This window comes from Lontra canadensis, unplaced genomic scaffold (assembly GCF_010015895.1).
Source record: "Lontra canadensis isolate GAN:19392208 unplaced genomic scaffold, GSC_riverotter_1.0 scaffold101, whole genome shotgun sequence".
NCBI lineage: Eukaryota > Metazoa > Chordata > Mammalia > Carnivora > Mustelidae > Lontra > Lontra canadensis.
This window is the reverse complement of record NW_022631095.1, coordinates 1,405,401-1,433,242: the sequence shown is the minus strand read 5'-3', so window position 1 is coordinate 1,433,242 and position 27,842 is coordinate 1,405,401. Positions and strand designations below refer to the sequence as shown.

General features: G+C 37.6%; 1 protein-coding gene across 1 annotated transcript in view; it reads left to right on the top strand.

Moving 5' to 3' along the window:
* NSD3 (nuclear receptor binding SET domain protein 3) overlaps nt 1-27,842 on the top strand; it is a 118,115-nt gene that overhangs the window by 82,140 nt on the left and 8,133 nt on the right. Inside the window, 7 exon segments of the mRNA XM_032838075.1 lie at nt 7,696-7,893; nt 8,362-8,535; nt 12,586-12,732; nt 16,154-16,310; nt 22,226-22,428; nt 23,148-23,260; nt 23,839-24,108. Coding sequence (XP_032693966.1) covers nt 7,696-7,893; nt 8,362-8,535; nt 12,586-12,732; nt 16,154-16,310; nt 22,226-22,428; nt 23,148-23,260; nt 23,839-24,108 — 1,262 coding nt within the window.

Genomic DNA, 27,842 nt, shown 5'->3' with positions numbered 1-27,842 from the left:
CATATATCCTAACACAGATACATATGTACATACACATGGAGAAATTAAGCTATAAAACCTGTTTTGAGCATATAACTTGTATTTCCCCCTATATAAAATATTATTTATTACATTTAGACTCGGCAGTAAAATTTTTGAACAGTTTGCCAACTGGCAGCCTCAGGGTCAGATTAGCTGCACATTCTTTTATTTGGCCTTCAAAATGTGTTTTCAGTGTGTGAACAAGAATCAGGCACATATTCCTGGTTCCCCACATTCTCTATCATTCCTTTTTCTAAAATCCTATCGCTCCAGTCACTTAGGTAATCTGCCTGGCCCCTTTAAGCACTTAAGTTGCAACCTCTCTTATAAACTACTGATAGGAAGGACCATATTTTGTGGTATTAGAATACTCTGAGGGCTTTTCTCCTAACTCTATAACTCAGCAGAGCAGAATTGTGCCAACAAAGTCTAGATATAATCTACTTTGGCACACATCTATTAGAAAATTTAAAAGAGAAATTTTCTTTAAAAACAATACATAGAGCAAAGTTGGAAGACTTACTTTCTGATTTAAAAATTTGCTACAAAGCAAAAATAATGACAATAATAATTTTTTTTAATTTGAAAAATAAAAATTTACTACAAAGCTACAGTAATTAAAATAATGTGGTATTGGCATGAAGACGGAATTATAAACCAGTGGAATAGAATAAGGAGCCCAGAAATAAACATTCACACATTTGGTCAAATGATTTTTTGACAAGGGTGCAAAGACGATTCAGTGGGAAAGGACAGTCTTTTCAACAAACGGTGCTGGGAAAACTGGATATCTACATGCAAAAGAATGAAGTTGAAACTTTACCTAACAACAGTGTATAAAAACTAATTCAAATGGATCAAAGACCAAAACATATGAGCTAAAACTATAAAAATCTTAGAAGAAAACATATGGGAAAAACTTCATAACATTGGTTTTGACATTGATTTTCTAGATACAACACCAAAGGCATGGGCAACAAAACAAAAAAATAAACAAATTGGGCTTTATCAAAATTAAAATTTTTGAACACCATGAACAAACTGAAAAAGCAACCCACAAAATGGGAGAAAGTATTGGCAAATTCCATGTCTGAAAAGGGATTAATGTCCGGAATGTGTAAGGAACTAACAATTCAGCAACAAAAAACCAAACAACCCAATTGGGCAAAGGACTTGGATAGACACTTCTTCAAGGAAGATCTACAAATTGGTCAATAAACACATGAAAAAATGTTCAATACCATTAGTAATCAGGGAGATGCAAATTAAAATCACCTGAGATGCCACTGCAATGGCTATTATTTAAAAAAAAAAGAAGAAGAAGAAGAAGTGTTGGTCAGGATATGGAGAAATGGGAATTTTTGTATGCTGTCAGCAGGAAAGTAACATGGTACAACCTCTGTGGAAAAGAGTTTGGCAGTTCCTCAAAAAATTAAAACATAGATTTACTGTATGATTCAACAATTCCACTTCTGGGTGTGTACCCAAAAGAACAGAAAGTAGAGACTCAAACAGGTATTTGTACACCCATATTCACTGCAGCATTATTCATAATAGCCAAATGGTGGAAATGATCCAAGCCTCCACAGATGAATGAATGGATAGATAAAATGTGGTGTGTAGATGCTGTACGATGTTTTTTAAAATGAAATTCTAATACATTCTATAACATAGATGAGCCTCGAGGAGATGACTGTGGATAAAATAAGGTAGTCACAAAGGACAAATATTATTTGATTGCACTTATATGAGTTAACCTAGAGTAGTAAAATTTATAGAGACAGAAAGTAGAGCAGTTTTTACCAAGGCTGTGTTTTTGTTATTGTTTTGTTTTGTTTGTTTGTTTGGAGTTTGTTTGTTTGTTTTTTTTTTAATTAGTTTTTACCAGAGAGAAATGGAGAGTTATTGTTTAAATGGGCATAGAAATTCAGGATGGGATGATGAAAAAATCCTGGAGATAGATAGTGGTGATGGTTGTAAAATAGTGAGTATTTAATTCATGGAACTGTACATTCAGAAATGGTTAAAATGTTAAATTTTATATTGTACATTTTAAACAACAATTTGAAAGACAATTATTTTTTAATTTTTTAAAAATTGCTTTTGGGGATGCCTGGGTGGCTCAGTCAGTTGAGCATCCCACTCTTGGTTTTGGCTTAGGTCATGATCTCAGTGTTGTGGGATTGAGACCCACGTAGGGCTTCACACTCAGCTCAAAGTCTGCTTGAGATTCTTTCACTTTCCTTCCTTCCTGCCCTTCCCCCTGCACGCTCTCCTCTCTCTCTCATACACAGACAGACAGACACACACACACTTTCTCTCTGAAATAAATAAACTTTAAAAATTGCTTTCGATTTATTTATTATTACATGAAAATTACTTTGATACTAATTTGTTATCTTTCTAACAGATTAGGAGTAAAAGTTTCAAACCATCGTTTAAGATCATTTAGGAAGTTTTCTTCTGTTTATCAAAAGACAGATCCTTTGCCTGTAGAAAATATTATAGGATACATGCCTAGTAAGTTCTTATACTATTACTTTTTTTTTTTTTAGATAGATTTATTTATTTATTTATTTATTTGACAGACAGAGATCACAAGTAGGCAGAGAGGCAGGCAGAGAAAGAGGAGGAAGCAGGCTCCCTGCTGAGCAGAGAGCCCGATGTGGGTCTCGATCCCAGGACCCTGAGATTGTGACCTGAGCCAAAGGCAGAGGCTTTAACCCACTGAACCACCCAGGAGCCCCTTATACTATTACTTATTGTTTAAGACAAATGTGATTTTTGGAAAGAAAGCACTTTCATTTGACCTTGTGAATAAATGTATAATAATCAAGTTTACTTATTAATTATTATAAATGAAGACCCTGTCCTACTGAGAAGGGAGGATATTAGAAGCACTCATATCCTAGGGCTCTAAACTTAAGTCTTAAAGGGGTTTGATAGTTGAGCTATTAGTATAACAGTGTCACGGGTTATAACAGTTTTTGTTTATATTAGACCTATTTTGATTATTGTGCAAATAAAAGCCCCCTTTTTTTTTTCTTTTTTTTTTTTACACAGGGCAATTTAATCATTTTGGCAAAGTTTAACCTTTAAAATTTTTTAAATTTCTCAGTTATTTTAAAAATAATACTATCACTTTCATATATACATACATGTTAATATAAATTTGAAATTATAGATTTGTAACAAGACAACAACCAAAAAACCTTACCATACTTTATTTACAACAAATCCAGTTTAAAAGATACATATTTGAACATCAAAATTGTAAGTACTAACTTTAAAGAATTTTTTTTTTTTAAGATTTTATTTATTTATTTGTTAGAGAGAGCACAAGAGCAGGGTGAGGAGCAGAGGGAAAAGCAGACTCCCCATATGGAGCTCTGGATAAGAGACTCTAGGATCATTACCTGAGCCAAAGGCAGATTCTTAACTGTCTGAGCCAGCCAGGCACCCCTTTAAAGAATTTTTATAATTCAGTCAATTTGTAAAGGTCAGGTACTTCCAAAATAAAATCTTTCTGTAGAAAATCAAAACATAAAACTATTTAATTAACAGAAAAAAACTATTCCATTTTTTTCAGATTTTTTATAGCATTATAAGAAAAATGGGCAAAAGACTTGAACACTTTCCAAAAGATGATATCCAAATAGCCAGTAAATAATCACTTAAAATTCTGTACGTAAAATGGACACACAGTGAAAACTCCTATCCTAATAAAAGAGGCAGAAAATCACCCACAGAAAAGACAATTACCTTCAAAGAGTAACAAAAGAAATAACAAAAATGTTACAATTTGCAGTTCTTTGTTTACAACTAAGCATTTTTTTCTGTATCTTTATTGAGTCTCTAGTGAATGATCAGTTCATGGTTTGTCTATTTGTGTATTGTGGTAGTAAAGGTGTTCCTTGCATTTGTTAGTATTTTAAATTTATTTCTAATTAGACAAATAGTATATAAATACCATCTTAAGAAAATGTTATAATTATAGTTCAAGCAGGTGTGTGTACACCCACACACACCTACACATACTTATGTAACATTTTTGTGTGTATGGTAACAAAAATGTATTAATTGTTCTGCAGCTTGCTTTTTTCACTATCTTGGAGCTCTTTTTATGTCAATACAAATATGTTCTATTTAATTTACTACATAGTGTTCCATAGTATGCATATATTACAGTTCTATGAATATATTACTATTCTCCTATTGAAGGACATTCGAGTTGCTTTCAGTTCTTTGCACTTACAAACAGTGCTTCAGTCAACTTGCTTTTACATGTACAAGTCTTCCCTGACATAGACAGCAAAAACAGAACTTCTAGGTCACAGAAAGTGAGTGGACAATTGATGGATACTGCCCTGTAGCTTTATAAGATAGTTCCTTCCAACCTGAACTCCTACTAGCAATATATCAGAACACCTGTTTCCTGTACTCCATCCACAGTTTGTATCGTCACTTTTTTCTTGTTTGATGAATTTTTAAAATGTTACTTGGGTTTAATTAGTATTTATCTGATTACTAGTGAAGTTGAGGGTTTTTTTTTTTTTTTTCACATGTTTATTGGCTGTTTGTCTTTCTGCTTTCTGTAAACTGCCTCTTCATATTCTGCCCACTTTATTTATTTATTTAGTCAGTCAGTCATTCTTAAGTAAGCCCTCTGGCTCAATGTGGGGCTTGAACTCACCACCCAAGATCAAGAGTCACATGCTATACTGTCTGAGCCAGCGAGGCACTCCTGCCCACTTTTTTATTAGGCTGTTCTGTTTCTATATTGATTCATAGTTCTGTATAAATCTTGTTCAGTTACCTTTGCTTGTTTGTTGCATATATTTTCTCCATATGTGATGTATTTTTCCACATCTGCCCTGTTTCTTCTTTTTTTACCTGTTCTATTCTAATTGACATTATTTCTAGCTTTAAATGTTTGGCAGATTGTAGAACCTTCTGAGCTTAAAGTTTTCTTTGTAGGAAGGCTTTTAATTATAGGTTCAATTTTTAAATAATTTATAAAACTATTCATGGGTGTTGGTAATTATGCATTTTTAAGAATCTGTCCGTTCATGTAAATTTTCAAATTTGTTGATAAAAATGTAGTGATATCCTTTTGTTTTTTTAATAGTTGTAGGATTTGTAGTGATGTACCATTTCTCATATTGTTAATATTGTTGCCTTTTCTCCCTTTATTAGTCACTCTTGCCAGAGATATCAGTTTTATTGATCTTTTTCAAAAAAACAACTGTTGGGTTTTTTAATCCTTCCCAATGTATATTAATTTCACTTCATTCTTGAAGAGTGCTTTTATTGGATATAAAATGCTGGCTTAGTAACAGTTTTCTTTCAGCCCTTTAGAGATAATGTCCCATTGTTTTCTGACTTCCATTTTTCCCTTGCTATCAGCTCTCAGTCTTATTGTTGCTTCTTAGAAGGTCATTCATTGTCTTTTCTGTGGGTATTATTAATATTTGTTTTAATAAATAAATTTTATTTTTCTTTGTTCTCTTTGTTCTTGATTTACTACAGTTTGAATAAGATGTGCAGTTGTGATTTTCTGTTTTACATTAGGATTATGAGTTTTCGTTTTATGTCTTTTTTACATATGGAAATTGTAAGTGACTAATGGAATCTGTCTTGTCTTTGGTAATTTCTTTTACTTATTCTTGGTTGGGAAGACCTTCCCACTCTCACCTCCCATATGTTGAAAAATTCTGTTCTGGGTTTCCTATGGATTAATTTTATTATTGAGTGAGAAGTGAAGATCTAAATTTTTTTTTTTTAGTGCCTTATCTCCAAATTGATGATCAGTTATTCTAGCAGATCAATTATTCTAGCAAATCAATTATTCTAGCCAAATTTATTAAATAACTCCTGAAGCATTCCATGCTCATGGATTGGAAGAAAAAACATCATTAAAATTTCTGTACCACCGAAAACAATCTATACATTTAATGCAGTCCCTGTCAGAATGCCACCAGGATTTTTCTCAGTGCTGGAACAAGCAGTCCTAAAATGTGTGTGGAACCACAGAAGACCCAAATAGCCAAAGCAATCCTGAAAGCCTCACAATTCTGGACTTCAAGCTCTATTACAAAGCTGTGGTCGCCAGAACAGTGTGGTGCTGGCACCAAAACAGACACATAGATCAGTGGAACAGAACGGAGAACCCAGATATGGACCCACAAACTGTATGGTCAACTGATCTTCAACAAAGCAGTTAAGAGTGTCCAGTAGAAAAAAGACAGTCTCTTCAACAAATGGTGTTGGGCAGACTGGACAGCCACATGCAAAAGAATGAAACTGGACTGCTTCATACATCATACACAAAAATAAATTCAAAATTGATGAAAGACTTAAGTGTGAGACAGGAAACCATAGAAATCCTAAAGGAAAACACAGGTAGAAACCTCTTTGAACACAGCCTTAGCGACTTCTTATTGGACATGTTGCCATAGGCAAGGGAAACAAAAGCAAGAATGAGCTATTGGGAGTTTATCAAGATAAAGATCTTTTGCACAGTGAAGGAAACCATCAACAAAACTAAAAAGCAGCCTATTAAATAGGAGAAGATATTTTCAAATGATATAGCTGATAGAAGGTTAGTATCCAAAATCCATAAAGAACTTATCAAACTCACACCCAAAACAAAGAATCCATTTAATAAATGGGCAGAAGACATGAATAGACACTTTTCCAAAGAATACATCCAGATGGCTAACAGACACATGAAAAGATGTTCAACATCACTCATCATCAGGGAAATACAAATCAAAACCACTATGAGATACCACAAATTAATAACACAAGAGACAACAGATGTTGGCAAGGATGCAGAGAAAGGGTAACCCTCTTGTTAGGATGCAAACTGGTGCAGCCAGTCCGGAGAACAGTTTGGAGGTTCCTAACAAAGTTAAAACTAGAACTACCCTATGATCCAGCAATTGTACTACTAGGTATTTACCCAAAGGATACAAAAATACAGATTTGAAGGGATACGTGCACCCAATGTGTATAGCAGCATTTTCAACAATAGCCCAACTATGGAGAGAGCCCAAATGTCCATCAACTGATGAGTGGATAAAGAAGATGTGGTGTGTGTGTGTGTAATGGAATATTATTCAGCCATCAAAAAGAGTGAAATCTGGCCATTTGCAAGGATGTGGATGGAGGTAGAGTGTATTATGGTACGTGAAATAAGAGAAAGACAAATACTGTCACTTGTGAGGAATTTAAGTATGGAAACAGATAAACATATGGGAAGGGGGAAAACTAAAAAGAGAGAGGGAAACAAGCCATAAATGACTCTTAACTATAGAGAATAAACTGCTGGGTGATGGAGAGAGGCGGTGGGGAATAGGCTAGATGGGTGATGGGTATTAAAGAGGGCAGTTTTTATAATGAGCACTGGGTGTTGCATGTAAGTGATGAATCACTGAATTCTCCAGAAACCAGTATTGCACTGTATATTAACTAAAATTAAAATTAAAAATGAATTAAAATAAATAACCTTTTAATTTAGCGACTTATTTTTCAATACCTTTTTTTTGTATGTGAAATTCTTACAAATAATAGTACCGTCTCTTTGGGGAGTAGCTCTTTGATGTCATTTGCTGTTTCTATTTAAAAAGAATACGCTTTATTTAATCTGTGTTTTCTCAACCAATTTTTCAGGACAGCACCCTTGTTTTTCATGTAAAGTGTCTGGTACAGATGTGAAGCGTTGTTCTGTTGGCGCTTGTGGGAAATTTTATCATGAAGCCTGTGTCCGCAAATTCCCCACTGCCATCTTCGAATCAAAAGGGTTCCGCTGTCCTCAGCACTGCTGCTCTGCCTGTTCCATGGAGAAAGATATCTACAAAGCAAGTAAAGGTAAAACAGAGTTAAAAAGGGGGACTAAGGTTTTTTTTCAAGTGCAGTAGCTAATAATAAGCACATCATTTTGAAGAGTATTAGGTAATTATCCATCTCTGCATCTGTAGATATAACCGCTCAGCCACAATAGCACGGTAAGTAGAGATTAGGTTCTAATTCAGATCATGAGAAGAAAATTCCATACATTCAAAGTTACCCTTGAAAATTTCTTTCACAGGTGATACTGAGACCACCATCTCTCCAGCCCTGGAGCAAACAAGTTTTTCTTTGAGAGATCTCTCAATGGGTCCTGCGTTTAGGGTCCTGCATAGGAATAACAGAGCCACATGTATGGAGAAAAATATTATCTTACCGTAACAGCATCATCACATGGAACCCAAAAGAGCCCAGATCCAAAAAGCTCATTTATAGCCAGAGGATTCCTAATTATGTAGATTTTGTTTTTTCTGGTTTGTCTTTAAACAGGTCGCATGATGCGGTGTTTGAGATGTCCAGTAGCCTATCACTCTGGAGATGCTTGCATTGCTGCTGGCAGCGTATTTGTGTCCTCCTGCGTGCTCATCTGTAGTAATCATTCCAAACGGAGCAGCAGTTCTTCCTCTGCCATAAATGTAGGCTTTTGTTTCGTTTGTGCGAGAGGTGAGTGTCAGTCCTTTCCCCTTCTTTCTTTGAGTTCATTGGCATATTTCTCCATCAAACTAGACTTTCAGTAATATCCCTGAGAGAGTAACACTTTTCAGTAGTCCCTTTTGTAACATTAAACGTTCAAATTGTTAGAACATTAATTCTTCTCTAAACTAATGTCTGCATTTTTTGAATAATTTAGAATTACAGATAAGCTCTTAATGTTTCTGTATGGAGCATCAAAAGATTAATCTATTCCCTTCTGCAAACAATTCTATTCAAAGTAGACTCTTTCCATGTCATATTCTTTAATCCAGAGTTTTTGCCTGATTGAAATTTCACTTGGAAGGCAAGAGGAGCACATTTATTTTTTAATTGTTTATGTTGTATTTTATCATATTTTGGTCTGGCATTGAGGAAGGCCTGATGGGATACAGCCAAGACAGCATATGTGGCGGTGGTAGCTAAGAGCCAGCAACACAAGCTTTCTTACTTGCCACCTGTTGATATTTAAGTATGCCAAGAGACTGACCAAGTAAGAGCAATATTGTGTCCCTGAGGGGGTCAGTGAACTTGAGTTTGTGAAAAATATAAAATAGAATTTCTTTAGTTGAATATATTACAGAATATTCAGTTTTACAGAGTATCTCAGCTGTATTATAATAAAACAACTTCTAGTATTTATTAAACATTTTAGAAATTAATGAATATCCCCTAATGCAGTTTGGTTTGTTTTTGTTTTTGGTTGTTTGTTTTTTTAAATACAAGTGCCACATTTTCTGAACGTACCCTAGTGGTGAAATAATTGAAAGGACTTCAAGGTGTATCAAGCTTATTAAATTATATTTAGACTAAACTGAAGATGAGGTGTTTGGTTTGGTTTTGGTTTTATTTGGTTTTGTTTGTTTTTTGGCTTTAGGAGATAGTTCTTTTAATTTGGTGAAAGTACTCTAAAGTATTTTAAAATAGAATTTAGGTAGTGTGACAGATCTTGAGTTGTTTTGGTTTTGTGTCTTTTGTTTAAAAAAAAAAAAAAAAGCCAGAGGAGGTTGGTAGTAAAAGATTAAGTAAGTGGCAGCCCTTTTGGCAGCCAGCTGAGTCCATTGTATGTACAGCCTTCAGTTTGCCAGAGTTTGTGGTGAGCACTTGGAGCTGTCTCCCATTAGAGAGGGAACATTGTGTCTTTCTTTAGCAGAGCCAGAACAGTTGTATTCTGCTCTGAAACCTGGCTGTTACCTGGAGGAGTAGGTCTGAAATGTTTTGTGCCACATTATAATAGGTGGCAGAAAGGATTCAAAATCATCCAGAAAAATAAAAAGTCACCTCTGATGTCTTTACGGTCTCCCCATGCCCAAGAAAGTAATGGTAGTTTGGAAATAGTGAGTTATCAACTGAATGGCTAGCTTTAGAGACTTTACACAGATGAATGTCAGTGATAACATGGTCTGTTATCGCCTTGTAAATGTTTTATTCTTTGTTGCTGGGCACTTAATATTACTTGCTTTTACTAGGGCTCATGCTAGAGAGTGTGTAACTGAGCCAACATTTTATTTATTAAATTAAATATATTTGAGAGAGAGCAACAGCAAGAGAGTGAGGGAGAGTGCACATGAGCAGAGGGGTAGGGAGGCAGAGGGAGAAGCAGGCTCTCCAAGCAGGGAGCCAGATGTGGGGCTCGATCCCAGGGCAGCCACTTAACTGACTGGGCTACCTAGGCACCCCTGAGCCAACATTTTAAGTGTCAACTTTATAATTATCATGTTGGCTTACTTGGAGTACGTTCTGAATCAAGTACCATCAAGTATATTAACCACTTCTTTCTTTTCATTCAACAATTGAGAAACATTTAAAACTGTTTTTTTCAATTAAAGATAGGCAGAAAAATGGCCCTTTGTCAAGGAGCCTAGTTTTGTAGAGACTAACCATTATAAGTTTAACTTAAATGCCATGATTAAAAGCTTGAAGTAATGCAAATGAGGGGAAAACTCATGTTTTACAGGATCTGTATTTGTATCTTACCAATTTGACAGATATCTGAAAGATATACTGTATTTAAATGCCTCTGTAATCAAGATTATTTAATTCTCAAATATTTTAACTATGAAACTTTGTACAGTAAAGAGAAACTTTCATTTTCCTTTCCAGCAGTTTATAGAAATTTATTCTAAATAGATCAGATGTTGTGATTTGAGAAGGCTAAGTCAACAGTTTTTACAAGTAAATAATATGTGTTCTCTCGTCAGTTTTTACAGAGGTCTCCTTAAAAAAAAAAAAAAGAGAGACATCTGATTGTATAAATCCACACATATAAAAGGAGGCTTTAATTGTCTATGTTTTGGTATTAGAAAACTTTGTTTTGCTTTTGTTTCTTGCCTTATGTGGAGTTTTGCCCTCCTCACAAAGGATTTTTCTTAGTTCATGGTTATTGGTTGTTTAAAATCATTCAGCTAATTCTTAAGGACTGAATAAATATCTAGAAATGTTTTTAGAAATATTTCAAGGTTCAGAGGAACATTGCTCCTCCCCTGACCCTCATGGTGCCATAGAAGAATGTTCAGTCATATTTCAGTGTAGTGTACATACATCCTGTAGGGATTCTTTCCAATGTGGGCAGGTAGGGGATGGTGGCAGTGGTGGGTGTTGTAAAATCAAGTTACTTAACATTCTCTCCCTTCCTTTGTAATGGTAATTTATAATGGAGAAGGTAGATTAGGGCTTTCTTTTCATTTTAATAAATACTAACAATTTTTTTGGTATCTGTAAATCAAACTCTACTGGATATGCAATCCGACTGAACTGTCACAGTTGCCTTAAGGAGTTATTTCCCCATTTTATGTGGATGAGAACACTGAAGCACAGATTACATCATTTACCTGAAGGTCGCAGAAGTTTAAATAGAGGGACTAACATTTGCACCCTGTCTTTCTCATTTCAGTCCCACTGTTTTTTCCACTACACTGCTTCTCTCTATTAAATGCATAAAATTCATTTGACATTATATAACCTTTTTTAGAAGACTTTTATGCTATTACCAGTTAGCAATTTTAAGTTCCATTCTGTCCTCCAGGTCGGAGATGTTTCTTAAATCTTTCTCAGTGTAGGGTAGCCCCCATGGCAAAAAGTAAATGGCAACCCCTTGAAAAACAAAACTCTTACCTCTTCTCAAAATGATCTCTATAAAACTGCTGTCATGATCTGTATTGTGAAGTCCAGATCACTGTAAACTGTCTAATCATGAAACAGAAATGTTCCCTGGTCTCACTTCCTTAGGTTTAGGATTGGCCTGTAATGAACTCAGCAAAGGGTAAGTGGATGGGAGGGAGCGGAGAAGTGGGTGTCACAAGTGGGTTAGAGCAGATCTTCTATTTTCCTCCAAATAGGATAGCTGGATTGGTAGATCAGAAGAACTGTCTTAATAAACCCTTGGGTTGGTTATCACTTTATATCATGGCAGGGAAAAAGTGTAAATGGTTTGCGTTACCTTAGTGAAGTTCAACAAATTGTGGCTCCTTTAGAATCATGTATCATGCTGATAGAGAACAGCTTCATTATCTGGCAGAGAAAGCTAGAATTTATTTGAGATTATCTCAAGATATGACTAGAGAACAGGAGAGACTCAGTTCTGCCTTTTGGTATTACTTGATACGTTGAAGGTGGATCAGTGTCTCTACCATGTTATGTAAATAACTCTTATTTGCTATTAGGTGATATGTCATTTTATTTCTTTGGATTGTCATCATAGTACTTGTAAATATTAAGGAATGTAGCTTTGTCTTCCATAGGGGGTTTTAAGTATGACGTCAGATGCAGTTTATATCTCCAAATTAACTTGCAGTTTTCTTCTGGTTGTGTAGGTTTTTAAGGGATAAGGCACTGAGTAGCTCAAACTCCCTTAAACAATTCTGGCAACACTCTTCCGTCTGATCTTTCTTTTTCTTCATATTCTCTTTCCCCCACCCCCAACTTTTAGCACAGCTACGTAATAGGTGTTGGTTTATTTTTTTTCCCTCATGGAATCATGGGTAGTTTCATTGCAGCTCATCTCTTTCTGTTTGTTTCGTATAGGGCTGATAGTTCAGGACCATTCAGACCCCATGTTCAGTTCATATGCCTATAAGTCCCACTACCTACTGAATGAATCAAATCGTGCAGAGTTGATGAAATTACCTATGATTCCTTCTTCGTCAGCTTCCAAAAAGAAATGTGAGAAAGGTAATAATCAAAATAGTTTATCTCTTTTATTTTTGCATTTCCTTTTTTTTTCTTTTTTTTTTTTTCTTCTCTTTAAATGAAGGGGGGAAATGTATGCCTGTCAAGCACCATCTGTTGCTTTTGGTAAATTCTACCTTGGTGGTTGTGACTGTGTCTTCATATGGCTGCAACATTATTAAAAAGGGCTTAAAATAATTCCATTATTACAAATTCTTACCTACTTACTCTTCTCCTTGAATAAATTCTCACACATTCCATATATCTGTGGGTTATTAAAATTGAAAAGCTAGGATTTTGCTTTATATATAGAAAGATATTCCAAAGGCTCTTTCTCTTCTGCCTGATATAGAACTACCATTCATGTTAGAAAAGAATATACGTGACGTAAATTGTTCTGAACTTTGAGCTAAAAAACGAGGGTAGGTTATTAAAAGAGGGAGACCAAGAAATTGATACTTAAAATTTTGATTTTAGGGTCTATGCTGTCCTTTTGTTTCTTAAATGTTTTTATTAAGATGCTATGAAAACTTGTTGCCCTTCTCTTAGGAGTCTGGGGAGATTGACCCAAATGGGTATTGAAAGGCGACCCAGCTCAACTGAAGAATTGCTTATGGATAATTTATCTACAGAGAACCAAGAGCTAAATGTATATTTCTATTCTCCCAGTTAATTTAACCTGTAGAAGAAACCCATTCCTTGTATTTAGCTTTACATAGCCGCTTTGTAACACAGGGAAAAAGTAATTTAACAGTACTGTATTACTGAGGGAGTTATTATCCCAGAGGGTAAAATGAATTATCTCGAAGGTGAAGGCCTTTTCCTGTATACATTCCCTTTATGATCTGGGGTCCAGGTTCAGAATCTTTAAAGAAAAATTAATACACACCTAATAGACTGGGTATATTTGAAATAAATTTTTTTTCATTCATTGTGTTGCCTGCTTGATGTGTCTTTTTTCTTTGTCAGACATCTGAAATGGCAACCCATGACTAAAAGAAAATACAACTAACTAAACAGGGTGACTAGAACCTGTGGAGAAGTAGCTCGGAGAGAGTATTGGCTTGCTTGCTTGCTTGTTTGTTTCTTTTCCGTTGAAGTCAGAGGATGTCACCTGACTGGTGATACCACCTACTTCTAAAACAAAGATGGACAGAGCGGTCTGACTAACTCCATAATGCAATAAAATTAGACTACTCGAGGCATTCATTTTGGGAAATGCCTTGTTTCCTACTGGCTCCTTTATAAGATTAGATTAATTCAATTGTTTCTTACGTTGTTTTCAGTACTCAGTATTGACCTTGACATGAATTGAAATTATTTTGAGCCCTCTCTTTGCTTAGCTTGAACCATGTCTTACTTCTTGCATCCTAAAGCAGTTTTCTTGCATAGCACCAAGGTGGATTGTTCATATTTTCATTTTTCTATTTTTCTTGTGTATTTTTTGTCTAAAAATCATGGTGATTTTCATTGACGATTCTGGGTCTGTATTTCCTCTGAAATAAGACTTTTAAGTTTTAATTTTAATTAAGGACTATTCCATTATGTTAAAAAATGGCCAGGCTGACTTTTCTACATCAGCTCTAATAATCACATGTACTCTAAAGCGGTTTGCTAAGACTGCTTTCCCTACTGGTCATTCCTTTCTGGTGGAGAAGTCAGTTATCTCATTTTTACTTGAAATTTAACAGAATTCCCTACCTAGGCTAAGAGCATTCAGGCAGCTAATCTGTAGCTTGGAGAATTGGAACAATGAATCCATATTGAAACTGCGAAGGGAAAAAAATCTCAATGATTAAAGCAAAAGCTTTTAAGCAGAGGAAATATAGTAATTTATTTCATCCCTGATTGTATATAGATTTTCTTTTTGTTTTTTGTTAATCAGTTAGATGTTTGAAAGTCTACAGGAAGAAAAGATTTTCTGGAAAATTGATAGCAAACCCTCAAAAGGTTGGAGCTGTGATTTCATAAAGTTGTGTAGAGGGCTCTTAACCTTTTGCTTATGAGATTTTAAATCTCAGTATATTCATGGGTTACGGACCTGATTTTCCAATAGAATTAATTTTTTTTTTTTCGTAAATGTCTATGTTATATTTTATCTTCAGTGGTTAACATCCTTCTCTGTCACTTGTTGAAATACCTGTTAGAAATAGCTAACCTCCCCCCAAATCTCTTTTATTTCTTTGCACTTAAAAATATTCTTTTGTTTTGTTTGCTGCACTTGTTTTGGTCTTAATCCAGAGATCATTTTGTGTATTTCAAAGGAGAGGATTTTGCTAGGAGAGGGATCTCCTTGAGTGTGGTACTTCATTCTACAGTGACATTTACTTAGTTTTATGCTATAAAGCAGTGGTTCTCAATATGAAGTCAGAAAAAGTTATGTAAACAATTTTTGAACTATGTTTAATATTTCAGAAAATCTAACAGAATCACACATTTGGGCAAAATAAGGCTGCATACGTTTCTTTATATTTGGCTATGATTTGAACAACTTAATGTGATAAGACTAATTTTACTATTGGGATCAGAACCTCTGATTGGCAGTTATATATTTCTTTGGTTAATAAAAACAGGAGAAATTGTTACCTTTAACAGGGGTTTTGATTCTGGTTTTTTTGTTTGTTTGTTTGTTTGGGTTGGCTTTTTGTTTTTTGGGTTTTGTGGGGTTTTTTTACTTTTTGCTGCTGTTATTTTTTTGTTTGTTTTTTTGATAAAATATTAAAAAAAACATGAGTCCCTGAGGAAGGGAAAGGGGATCCTTGGTGATGAAAAGTTGCAAACCACTGCTGTATAGCTTGTTTGACTTTATTTTTACTGGAAAGGGAAATGTTAATGTAATCACCAATTTGAGAAAGTACAATCCTTTGCTTTTTTGCATTCTTTTATGGGGAAAGAAAAAAGTACCGGTCAACCTATTGGCTATCTTCATTCTTGCTAATTTTATTATAAAGGGATTCAGTTAACTGTGGTACTGGATTAAAATATGAAGATGACCACTGCTTGCTTTCTTAGCTCCCAAGGAGAAAAGAAAGTAAGTTGCTACATATTTCTTTGAAAATCTGCTCTCAAATCTGTTCAGTCTAAAGATTGTATGCATTTGTTATGTCATCTGTTAAAAGTTTTAGCTGCCTGCTAAACTGATACCTCAACTGCCCACCTTTCTGAGGGGTAAAGACCTCAGTAATGTTTTTCATCCTCCTCAGAAGCTTTGAGTCTCTGGACATGCAGCACTGAAAAGGACTGGAAATAGCTAAATCTGTTCATTTGCTTTCTATTTTAATCCATTACTATAGACCTGACTCAGTCCCTTTATTTTCCCCCAATTTGAATCAAAGTTAATGCACTTAAAAGATAACTTTCTCTTTCCTCTTTCTTTTTCTCTTTCCTCTTTTCTCAGTTATTAAGACTGTTTATTTGTTTCAAGGTGGAAGATTGCTCTGCTGTGAATCGTGTCCAGCTTCCTTCCACCCGGAATGCCTGAGCATAGAAATGCCAGAAGGCTGCTGGAACTGTAATGACTGTAAAGCTGGCAAGAAGCTCCATTACAAGCAGATTGTTTGGGTCAAATTGGGAAATTACAGGCAAGTTTTTCCAAGGACAAAGAGGAAGTATTCAATCATTGTTCAGACACACGTGTTCATAATCTGTATACAAACTGGCAAGGAGATAGGTAGAACAGCACAGAGCCACTTCCTTAAAAAAAAAAAAAAAGAAACAAGAGAAACCTGTTTTGAGTTAGTTTTTAGAGGACTGGGAGGTTAGTTGTTGTTGTTGTTTTTTGATTGGTTGGTTGGCTTGTTTTTATGTTCTGTAAGTTATTTTATACTAATGAACTATGTACTACTAGATTTTGGAATAAAATGTCTTATGTAGATAGTAGGGAAGATGTTTTCTTTGTGTCCTAATACATTCATATTGATTTCTCATAAAATGAAGACTTTATATCCTGGCCAAAATAGCTCTCTTTTCCCATTTTAGTTCCTGCTAGAAGCTTTAAACTGCATGCAAGGAGAGAGCTTTTTAGAATTTAAAGAGAGAAATTATTTCATTAAGAGCTTTTAGTTCTTAAGACTAAGAATGTGTGATTGTCATTATTTTCAAAAAACTTTCTCCTTTTAAGAACGCTCTCCTTAGCAAGCCTCCACTGAGCAGGAATAGCGATTTATTTTTTAAAAAACTCCACATTTTACATTTTGAGGCACATTTATCATTTTACTAATAGATACTATTCAAGAGAGCACAATGAGAATCTACTATTCAATTAGAATACTAAGTAAAATATATTTCTATAGAAATAGATTTTATATATTTCTATATATATATTATATATTATATATATAGCAAACATACTGTACTATTTTAGCAATGGCTATGTCATTTTCTCTGTTTTAAATACCTCTGCTTGCTTACCTATTTAACTTTAAAAATTTTGTTTTTAGCTGAGATAAGGGGCCTTGAGGTTGAGAAGCAATCCCCCATACACACTATTTTTTTTAACATATGACAGAAAACCTCAAAGTTCCCCGCGCCCAAAAAAAAGTGGCAGTTAAATACATAAACAATTTTATACTTCTGGCAAAAGATAGGAAGTTTTGAAAGGCAAATGTTAAGCCAAAGTAAAAAATTTGCACTTATACTTTAATAAGAAAAGACAAATACCTTAACAAGAACAGAGACAAAGAAGGGAAAGAGCCAGTTTGCCAAAGAATAGCAAAGAGAAAATAAACATGTAAAAATTGCTGACCCTCAGGGCACGTGGGTGGTTCAGTCAGTTAAGCGGCTGCCTTCGTCTCAAGTCCCACAGGAGTCCCGCATGGAGCCCCACATTGATCTCCCTGCTCAGTGGGGAGATTGCTGCTGCTTCTCCTTCTGCCCCTCCCCTCTCCTCACTCCGCACTTCAAATAAATAAAATCTTTAAAAAAAAATGTTGAGCCTTACTAGAAATAAGTGTGCATTAAAAACAAAAAGGTTTTTTTTTTTTTTTCTTCAATTAACAGATTGGCAAAGATTTAAGAGTAATAATTTTTTGGCTAGGGAGGGCATAGGGAAAGGAGTGCCCCCCCCCCAATAGGGCAGTCTGGCATCACATTAAAACTATAACTGTGTCTGTGCTTTGACTTAGCACTTCCCCTTCAAGGAATTTAAGGGAAAAAAATTGGACAAGGAGGCAAAAATGTATTTATAGGAGTGTTCATTGCAGTATTCTTTATTTTATTTTATTTATTTATTTGACAGAGGGAGATCACATGTAGGCAGAGAGGCAGGCAGAGAGAGAGAAGGAAACAGGCTCCCTCCTGAGTAGACAGCTTGACTCAATCCCAGGACCCTGAGATCATGACCTGAGCCAAAGGCAGAGGCTTTAACCCAATGAGCAACCCAGGCGCCCTGCAATATTATTTTTAATTGCAAAAATTTGAAATAACCCAAATGCCCAGTCAGTGAGGGATTTGTCAAATAAATTACAACATATCCATAACCATAAGAGGATAATGCTGGTCTCTGTAGTAACATGAGATGATATCCACGATATATAGTTGATTTTAGAGAGCATGTTAAATAGCGTATACATTATCGTTCCATGTGTTTGTATGTTTTTAAAAATTGTAGATGTAGATATGGTTTTTTTTCAGACCCAGAAGGAAATACATCTAATGTTAAAGTATGAGGCATAAGATTAGGGAGGCATTTTCAAATTTTCTATTATACATTTCTGCATTGTTTTAATTTTTAATCACAACTGCTTTTTATAATTAAAAATATATCTTTCCAGGGTGGGAAGGGGTGTGAGTTTGACAATTGATAAAACATTCCTATATAAGAAATATCTAAAACAGTGTAAGAAGCCTTCAGGTCTTCCCATAAATTTCAGAATGTCTACTTTTTTAAATTCCTTTTTTGGGTTTTGGGTTTGTTGTTGTTTTTTTTTTTTTGAGATATAACTGACATAACATATTAGTTTCAGGTTGATTCAGTATTTGCATATGTTTCGAAATCATCACCACAACAAGTCTAGTTAAGCAGCACACATAGTTACAGAATTTTTTTTTTCTTGTAATAAGAACTTTTTGTTGTTGTTATTGAACAATTCCATTTATATGAAATGACCAAATTAGGCAAATCATTAGGGACAGAAAGCAGATTAGTGGTTGCCAAGGGCCAAGGTAGGTGGGTGTAGGTGGTGAATGCTCATGGGTTGCACAGCATTGCAAATGTACTAACAACCATAGTATATACAACTTAAAATGCTTAAAATGGTGAATTTTGCCTCAAAGTAAAAGTAAAACAGAAAACAAAAAACAGGTGGCTCTAATAGCTTGAAGATGCCTTTGAAATGATGCCTCCATGGCAACAGTCTCTGAAGAGATATGATAAGAACTTTTTTAAGGTCTACTCACTTAGCTACTTTCATGTATACAATCCAGTATTATGAACTGTGGTCACCATGGTGTACATTACATATTTCCTTTATAAAAAGTTATGAATATGAAAGTATCTGCAATTTAATTTTCTTACTTACATTTTAATCACATTACATTTTTAAAAAGCCCAAAGTAGTGCTCTCATTGGGGTTCATAGCTCAGTGAGATTCTATATGCAGGTCAGGTTATTTTCACATGTTTTGCAAAGACTCCCATCCATGAACTAATTCTTTTTTTTTTTTTCCGCGTAACAGTATTCATTGTTTTTGCACCACATCCAGTGCTCCATGCAATACGTGCCCTCCCTAATACCCACGACCTGGTTCCCCCAACCTCCCACCCCCTGCCCCTTCAAAACCCTCAGGTTGTTTTTCAGAGTCCATAGTCTCATGGTTCACCTCCCCATGAACTAATTCTTAATGTATTTTTTTCTTCCAGTCAGGCCCAGCTGGGTCACATGAAACTGTTTCTTTTCAATAACTGGTTACCCCAATGCGAAGCCTCCTGGGGGAAGTGAGGAGGACCCAGAACAACCCCTGGCAGAAAGTGTGCCCTTTCCTAATTGTCCTAGTGAATGTAGTTATTGTGTACACACTTAATACCTTAAAATGAGTTAGAAATAACCATTTCCTGGGGCACCTGGGTGGCTCAGTCAGTTAAGCGTCTGCCTTTGGCTCAGGTCATGATCCCAGGCTGCATGGGGCTCTCTGCTTAGTGGGGAGTCTGCTTTTCCCTCTCGCTCTGCTGCTCCCCCCATTCCTGCTCTCTCAAATAAATAAAATCTTAAGAAATAACCATTTCCTGAAATACTGATTACACAAAATAGTGTTTTAATAATTTGAACACAGACTCTTGCCTACTTTTTTTTCCTCTCTCACTTTTTTTTTTTAAGAGAGAAAAAGTGAGCACGTGACCTGGAGGTGGGGGCCGCAGGGGCAGAGCTCAGAGCCTGACTTGGGGCTTGATCTTGTGAGCCTGTGATCATGACATGAACTGAAATCAAGAGTCAGTTGCTTAACTGACGGAGCCACCCAACTAAGCCTCTCTTGCGTACATTTTAAATTAATTCTTAGGGCCGCCTGGGTGGCTCAGTCAGTTAAGTGTCTGCTGTCAGCTCAGGTCATGATTCCTGAGTTCTGGGATCAAGCCCTCCTGGGCTCCTTGCTCAGCGGGGAGCCTGCTTCTCCTTCTCCCTCTGCCTACTGCTCTGCCTGTGCACGCGCTCTCTCTCTGTGTCAAATAAATAAATAAAATCTTTTTAAAAATTCATTCTTAGGGATGCCTGGGTGGCTCAGTTGGTTAAGCGGCTGCCTTCGGCTCAGGTCATGATCCCAGAGTCCTGGGATCGAGTCTCACATCGGGCTCCTTGCTCAGCAGGGAGCCTGCTTCTCGCTCTGCCTCTGCCTGCCACTCTATCTGCCTGTGCTCCCTCTCACGCTCTCTCTCTCTCTCTCTCTGACAAAAAAATAAATAAAATCTTAAAAAAAAAAATTCATTCTTAGGTGACTGTAGGGTACTTTTTAGATGAAACATGTTCAAGTTCTGCACAATAAATCTGGGAGTGTAATCATGTTTTGTTTACCTTCTAAATAATATAATTACTCATTAAGTGAGTGGTTTTATCAGACCTCTGTAAAGTAAAAGATGGAAAAAATTTAAGTTTTCGTGTATTTACTGTTCATACTGATTATTTTACATACTACCAAAACTTAACCCTTCACTGGCCCAATTGTTGGAAATTGTCAACTGTACCTCACAAAGATTTCATTTAGTGATTGTTGTGCTAGTCAGTCATTGCATGAAACCGTTATGTTTTCATCCTGCCCCAAATCTCACATTATGATGTGAGATGAATTCGATTCTGAAATACATACTTACATAAACCTCATACATATGACCAAAAATTATTTACCCTGGTTGATTAGAGAGAAGAAAATGCTTGTTTTTTTTTTTAAAGAATTTATGTATTTATTTGACAGACAGAGATCACAAGTAGGCAGAGAGGCAGGCAGAGAGAGAGGAGAAAGCAGGGCTCCCTGCAGAGCAGAGAGCCTGATGTGGGGCTCGATCCCAGGACCCTGGGATCATGACCTGAGCGAAAGGCAGAGGCTTTAACCCACTGAGCTACCCAGGCGCCCCGAAAATGTTTGTTTGAATGGAAGTGGTCATTCTTTACTATAGCATCTGTTTATTCTCAGATGATACCCTTGACTACTAGAAATAAACATTTATACCTTGAAAGATAATCTTGGTATTAAGAATGCCAAATTTGGAGGAACACATGATGTTTTTAGGATTGAAGTTGGGTTTGGAATAGTAAAAAATAATAAATAGTAAAAATGGTAAATTCTGATTCTTAAACTGGGTAGTGAGTTCATTGTTATTCTGTTTTTATGCTTTATAACTTGTATGTTCATGATACATATTTCTTTATATCAAGTATTTATTTTTTTATTCTTTTAAAGATTTTATTTATTTATTTGAGATCGAGAAAGAGAGCAGGAGCAGAACAAGAGGAAGAAGCAGGCTTCCCACTGAGCAGGGAACCCGACATGGGGCTCGATCCCAGGACCCTGGGATCACAACCTGAACCTAAGGCAGACGCTTAACCATTTGAGCCACCCAGGTGCCCCACATCAAGTATTAATTTTTAAAGAAAAAACTAGATTGGGTGTTTAGGGTATAGTTTATTTAGTCTGTGTTCACTAATTCACTAATACGTATGGTTTTTTTTTTTAAGATTTTATTTATTTGAGAGAGAAAACAAGCAGTGGGGAGGGGCAGATGGAGGGAAGGAGAAAGAGAAACAGACTCTCCGCTTAGCAGGGAGTCTGATGTGGGGCTCAATTCCAGAGCCGAAGGCAGATGCTTAACCAACTGAACCACCCAGAAGCCCCTCAATATGTTTTTAAATGATGTGTGGTTTGGTAGGGTTAAAGATAAACAAGGAATTTTTTGTCCTTAGAAACTGAATGAAAATTGCAGGTAAAAAACCTCCCCCTTGCCCCGGACCAGCCATGTAAAAGAAAGGTATGGTTTGTTCATTCTCTTGATCTGAAATTGCTTTTGTTTTCAGATGGTGGCCAGCAGAGATCTGCAATCCCAGGTCTGTGCCACTGAACATCCAGGGCCTTAAGCATGACTTGGGGGACTTCCCTGTGTTCTTCTTTGGTTCTCATGACTACTATTGGGTACACCAGGGCAGAGTGTTCCCTTATGTTGAAGGAGATAAAAGCTTTGCTGAGGGACAGACTAGTATTAACAAGACCTTCAAGAAAGGTAAGTTGAATGATGTTTTATAGGGGCTCAAAACTAAGACTCCACGGTTGATTTCTCGCCATGTCCTGACTTGCGTAGAGAACTTTCACCGGGTGTTAGGATCCAGCACCCCTACGTATCCAGTCACGTTAGAGCCACATCTTATCCAGTCAGTTAGAGAAATACATTTCATTATAGTAGACTCTGCCATCTGTGTGAAAGGAGTTTCTTCTGTGATCTTTCTACAAACATAGAGATTATTTTGGAAATAATCTTCTTAATCAAGTGAAGCTCCCTTGCCACAGAAGAGCAGTAAAATCTTCTCACGAAGAGCCTTACAACTGTTTTTGCAACAAGTTTCCAGGAAGTTTGGCTTTCTGGGTAAGAGTAAAATGAATTTAAATCTGGTACAATGTAAAAAGTTGGAGTTTTTTGGTTGGTTGGTTGGGGGTATTTTGTTCTTTTGTTTTTTTTCTTTTTGCTTTACTTGGAAGGGTCTGATTATTGAAGTAGGACCTCTTCCTTGAGGCAGCAGCTTGCACAGAGCCCAGCTTTAGTCCTAAATGAGTTATATCCTATTTCAGTGTCTTGGTGGAAAATGGTCATTTCCCGAATAATTTTAAAAAGAAAGCCTCAGGCCAGATCCAGGGCATTGAGAAGGCAACGTAAAGCTGCTCTCCTAGAAGTTATTTGGGTTTTCTTTTTAGTGTTTATATACTTTGTTTGGTCTTTATTGGCAGCACTGGAAGAAGCTGCAAAACGTTTCCAGGAATTGAAAGCACAAAGAGAAAGCAGAGAAGCGCTAGAGACTGAAAAAAACTCAAGAAAACCTCCTCCTTACAAACACATCAAAGTGAGTCTCTGCCCATGAAAACGTTAGTATTTGACAGGCAACCGGAAACGCATTACTGTCTTAGTTATTAGAAGGCACTTTCTGACTTATGAAAACTTTTGCCACTTACCACCCCAGTCTTCGGTTGAACAGACCGGGAGCTTTGGTTGGAAGCATAAAATGGGAGCTGGGGCTGCTGGGGTGTGAGGAGGCCGTTGATAAGCCCTCTCATGACTGGGAGCAACGTGTTCCGTGTGGAATCCTGTCCTTGCCCGACCGGGTTGTCCTGCAACCAAATGAGAATGTAGGTGTTTAGCTCCTCCAGAAAAGCCCACAGTTGTCTTCAGTTAGGAAATTTCCGTCAACTGGTAGAAGAAATACACAGGATAAATACGGGAGAGGTTACGTCGGACTTTGATATTTCTCTCCACTCAGGAGAGGCCATCTTGTTCTTAGCTTCTTCAGGGGAAATTGAGGTCAAGATAGAAAGAGCCTTTCTCAGAGTCATGCTGTGAGGCAGTTGCCGAGCCAGAAATCGCCTGGATGTGTCTGATGTTTCCGCTGAGATTCTTGGTCTTCTTTGTGGCTTTGTCTTCTAGGCTAACAAAGTGATAGGAAAGGTACAGATCCACGTTGCAGACCTGTCCGAGATTCCCCGCTGCAACTGCAAGCCAGCCGATGAGAACCCATGCGGCCTGGAGTCGGAGTGCCTGAACCGCATGCTGCAGTACGAGTGCCACCCGCAGGTGTGCCCGGCCGGTGAGCGCTGCCAGAACCAGTGCTTCACCAAGAGGCTCTACCCTGATGCCGAGGTCATCAAAACAGAGCGAAGGGGCTGGGGCCTCAGGACCAAGAGGAGCATTAAGAAGGTAGCGTGGGACAGGGACTGGGGGGACAGACGAGGGCCTGTGCCTCTCAGAAGATGCTTCATCTTCTCTTGGGGATGGAATACATAGGAATTTAGGGCAAAATTTTGAAACGTCCCAACGTGAGGGTTGGGCACTTCTCGAGTAAAGCAGAAGCAGTAGGAAGAGGCAGTAATAAAATACACATAAACTTCGGGTGTCCTGTGATTAAGCATAAAAAGGAGAAGGGACAGTGGTCATTTTCACTGTGAAATATTGTTTACTTGTTAAGCAAAAGAGCCATAAAAGGCTTTGCAGAGTCAAAAAAGTGCAAAGGTCAGAACATATTGGGATGAAAGCTAGCAAACCCAGGACTTCGTGCCTTTGTCACCATTCCTTGGCCCTGAGGCCAGGCAGGGCCAAATCACAACTCCCTGAGCCTCAGTTTCCTCCCCTCTTCAATGGACATGGTAATCCCTGCCCGCATATTTGAAAGGGTTGCTACAGGTCTCAGATTAGATTATGTATGCAAAAGCAACTGGCCAAAGTTGAGATCTTTGACCCTTACAAATTATCTTTATTCTTATGCTTGGAGGCAGTTTTTCAGAGCAGTGTCTTTGTAGAAAAATTTTTAAATGCAAATAACTTAAAGAAAAATGAAAATCTGCAGCAAATCCTACGGTTTAAACAGTGACTGTCAAACTTCAGAAATCCTGGGAATCTCTTGGGATCTTTACCAAGAATAATGTCTTACTGAAATATCTGGGACAGGCCTGAACAGTGTGCATTTTAAAACCAGGCCCCCAGCCCACCTCCACCTTCACACCTCCACCACGCTTCCCCTCCCCCTACTTGCCTAGTGCCCACAGAGAGAGAATGCAGAGAGGCTTCCACTGAGAGAAGGCAGGTCTGGTAGGCATTTAAAGCTACTCTTGACATTTTTGTACCTGTAAAAAAAAAAAAAAAAAAAAATCACCTCTGTAATTAAGAAGTACCATATAATGTAGGAAAGAGAAACAATACAAAAAAGATAATAAAGAGTGAAATTCCTTCATCCCTTCCATCTCTCACCAGACATGACCATTGTTAAGAGGCTATCATGTAGCCTTTTATAACCTTTTTCTACACAGTTATAAATGTAAGTGTATATACAAATACATATTCTGATATTCTATACTTACAGGGTTTTTTAAAAACATAAATATGATACATATTCTTTTATTCCACTTCATATATCATAAATACAGCTTAATGACAGTACATACAGATTGCTCCTCATTCTTTGTAACAGTCCCTTTGTATTCTATAGTAAAATGTACCATAACTTATTTCACCTATTTTCTAATTAATTTATATATATACATTTCATTCTGTAATGAACATTTTTTTTTAAAGATTTTATTTATTTATTTGATAGAGAGATCACAAGCAGGCAGAGAGGCAGGCAGAGAGAGAGGAGGAAGCAGGCTCCCTGCTGAGCAGAGAGCCCGATACGGGGCTCGATCCCAGGACTCCGAGATCATGACCTGAGCCGAAGGCAGCGGCTTAACCCACTGAGCCACCCAGGCACCCCTGTAATGAACATTCTTGATCATCTATCTCTATGCACCCAGCTTTTTTTTAAAAGATTTTATTTATTTATTAGAAAGAGCAAGCACAACCAGGGGGAGGGGCAGGGGAGGAGGGAAAAGCAGAGGGAGAGGGAGAAGCAGACTCCCCGATGAGCAGGGAACCTGATTCCAGGACCCTAAGATCATGACTTGAGCCAAAGGTAGATGCTTAACTGACTGAGCCACGCAGGTGCCCCTTCAGGCACCCGTTTCTCTAGGTTAGATTGCTTGAGGTGAGACTCATGCAGTAAGCACGTGTTTGTGAAGCTGCTTCAGTGTGCCAGTGATTCCTCTGGGCATTTGGAAAAACAGTAGTACACAAGACACCTTTGTGGGTCTGCTGGAGACAGGTAATAAACAGATATATGATGTTGAGTACTGCTAAAATGCTGCAGAAAAAAATAGCGCAGTCAAAGGGGAGGGCTGGTGACAGGGATTGTTATTTCAGACTGCTTGGGTAAGGAGGGCTGAGGAGGTGCCATTTGACGTGAACATGAGGGAGAAAGCCGTGCAAGCACATAAGGGAGAAGAGCATTCCAGACTGAAGAAAAAGCAAGGACAGAGGCCTTAGCATGCTCCAGAAACAGCAGGAGAGCCAGTGCACCTGGCAAAGGAGGAGGAAAGGGGTAGTTGGTAGGTAGGAGATGCGGGAGAGGGTGGCCTTGGGGCTAGATCCTGTGCGGCCTTAGAGGCCACAAGAGGGAGGCTTCTGGACGATTTTAGTGGGAAGTGACTTGATCTGACCTGATGTGTTCATTCTCTGTTGCTTCATAACAATAATACTGCGAACTCGGGAACTTACAATGTAACACAGTTTATTTTCTCACAGTTTCTAGGGCTCAGGAGTCAGGCAGTGCTTGGCTAGATTCTCTCCTTAGGGTCTCACAGGGTTTCAGTCAGGATGCTGTCCAGGACTAGATTCTCATTCTTCTGCCTCAACTGGAGAAAGGTCCACTTTCCTGCTTGCATGGTTATTGGTAGAATTCTGCTCTTTGCTCCTGTGGGTCTGAGAGCTTTGGATGTTTTCTTGGTCTTGGTTTGTTGTTGTTTTCATTGTTTTGCTGCTCTTAGCTTCTAGAGGCTGCCCATGATTCCTTGCCATATAGGGTTCCCCAACATGGATTTTTGCTTCCTCACAGCCAGCGAGGGGGAGAGACACTCCACTCCAAATGGATGCTAACGTCTTGATGTAACAAACTCACTTAATCACATACATCCTGTCACCTTTGCCATGGTCTGTTGGGTTAGAAGCACGTCACAGGACCCGTTCACTTAAGGACAGAGGATCACACCATGGCATGAGCCCCAGGAGACAGGCATGTTGGGGGCCATCTTAAGTACCTGTGTGCCACCCTTGGGGTTCAGAAGAATAACTGGGTGTAGTCTGGGGAATTTATGGTCATGGGGAAGGAGTAGCAAAAAGGAGATCATTATCATCCGAGAGAGATGATGGTGGTGTGGACCGCTAGGGTTGTAGCAGAAGAGAAGTGGGTGGATTGCTGACATTTTGAAGGCAGAGCCAACAGGATTCGCCGATGCATTAGATATATGGATCGCGTCCCTTGGCCAAAGGCCATTAGCATTTAAAATGTCGTTGTAGGGGCACCTGGGTGGCTCAGTGGGTTAAGCCTCTGCCTTCGGCTCAGGTCATGATCTCAGGGTCCTGGGATCGAGCCCCGCGTTGGGCTCTCTGCTTAGCGGGGAGCCTGCTTCCTCCTCTCTCTCTCTCTGCCTTCCTCTCTGCCTACTTGTGATCTCTGTCAAATAAATAAATAAAATTAAAAAAATAAAATGTCGTTGTAGGTAGGGCGCCTGGGTGGCTCAGTTGGTTGTGTCCAACTCTTGGCTCAGCTTAGGTCTTGATCCCAGGGTCATGAGTTCAAGCCCTGGACACAGCATGGAGCCTACTTAATGAAACAAAAGTCATTATAGGATGCAAAAAAAATTCTTTATTATTTTTTTTTTAATAATGTCTGCACTCAACATGGGGCTCGAACTCACAGCTGTAAGATCAAGAGGAGCACACTCTTCCAACTGAGCCAGCCAGGTGCCCCGAGAATGCAAAATTTTTGATGTTACTTTAATGCCATGCATATCACATATACAAATTTTTGCCTGTGACTTGGGGAGTTTTAGGGGTTACCCTGA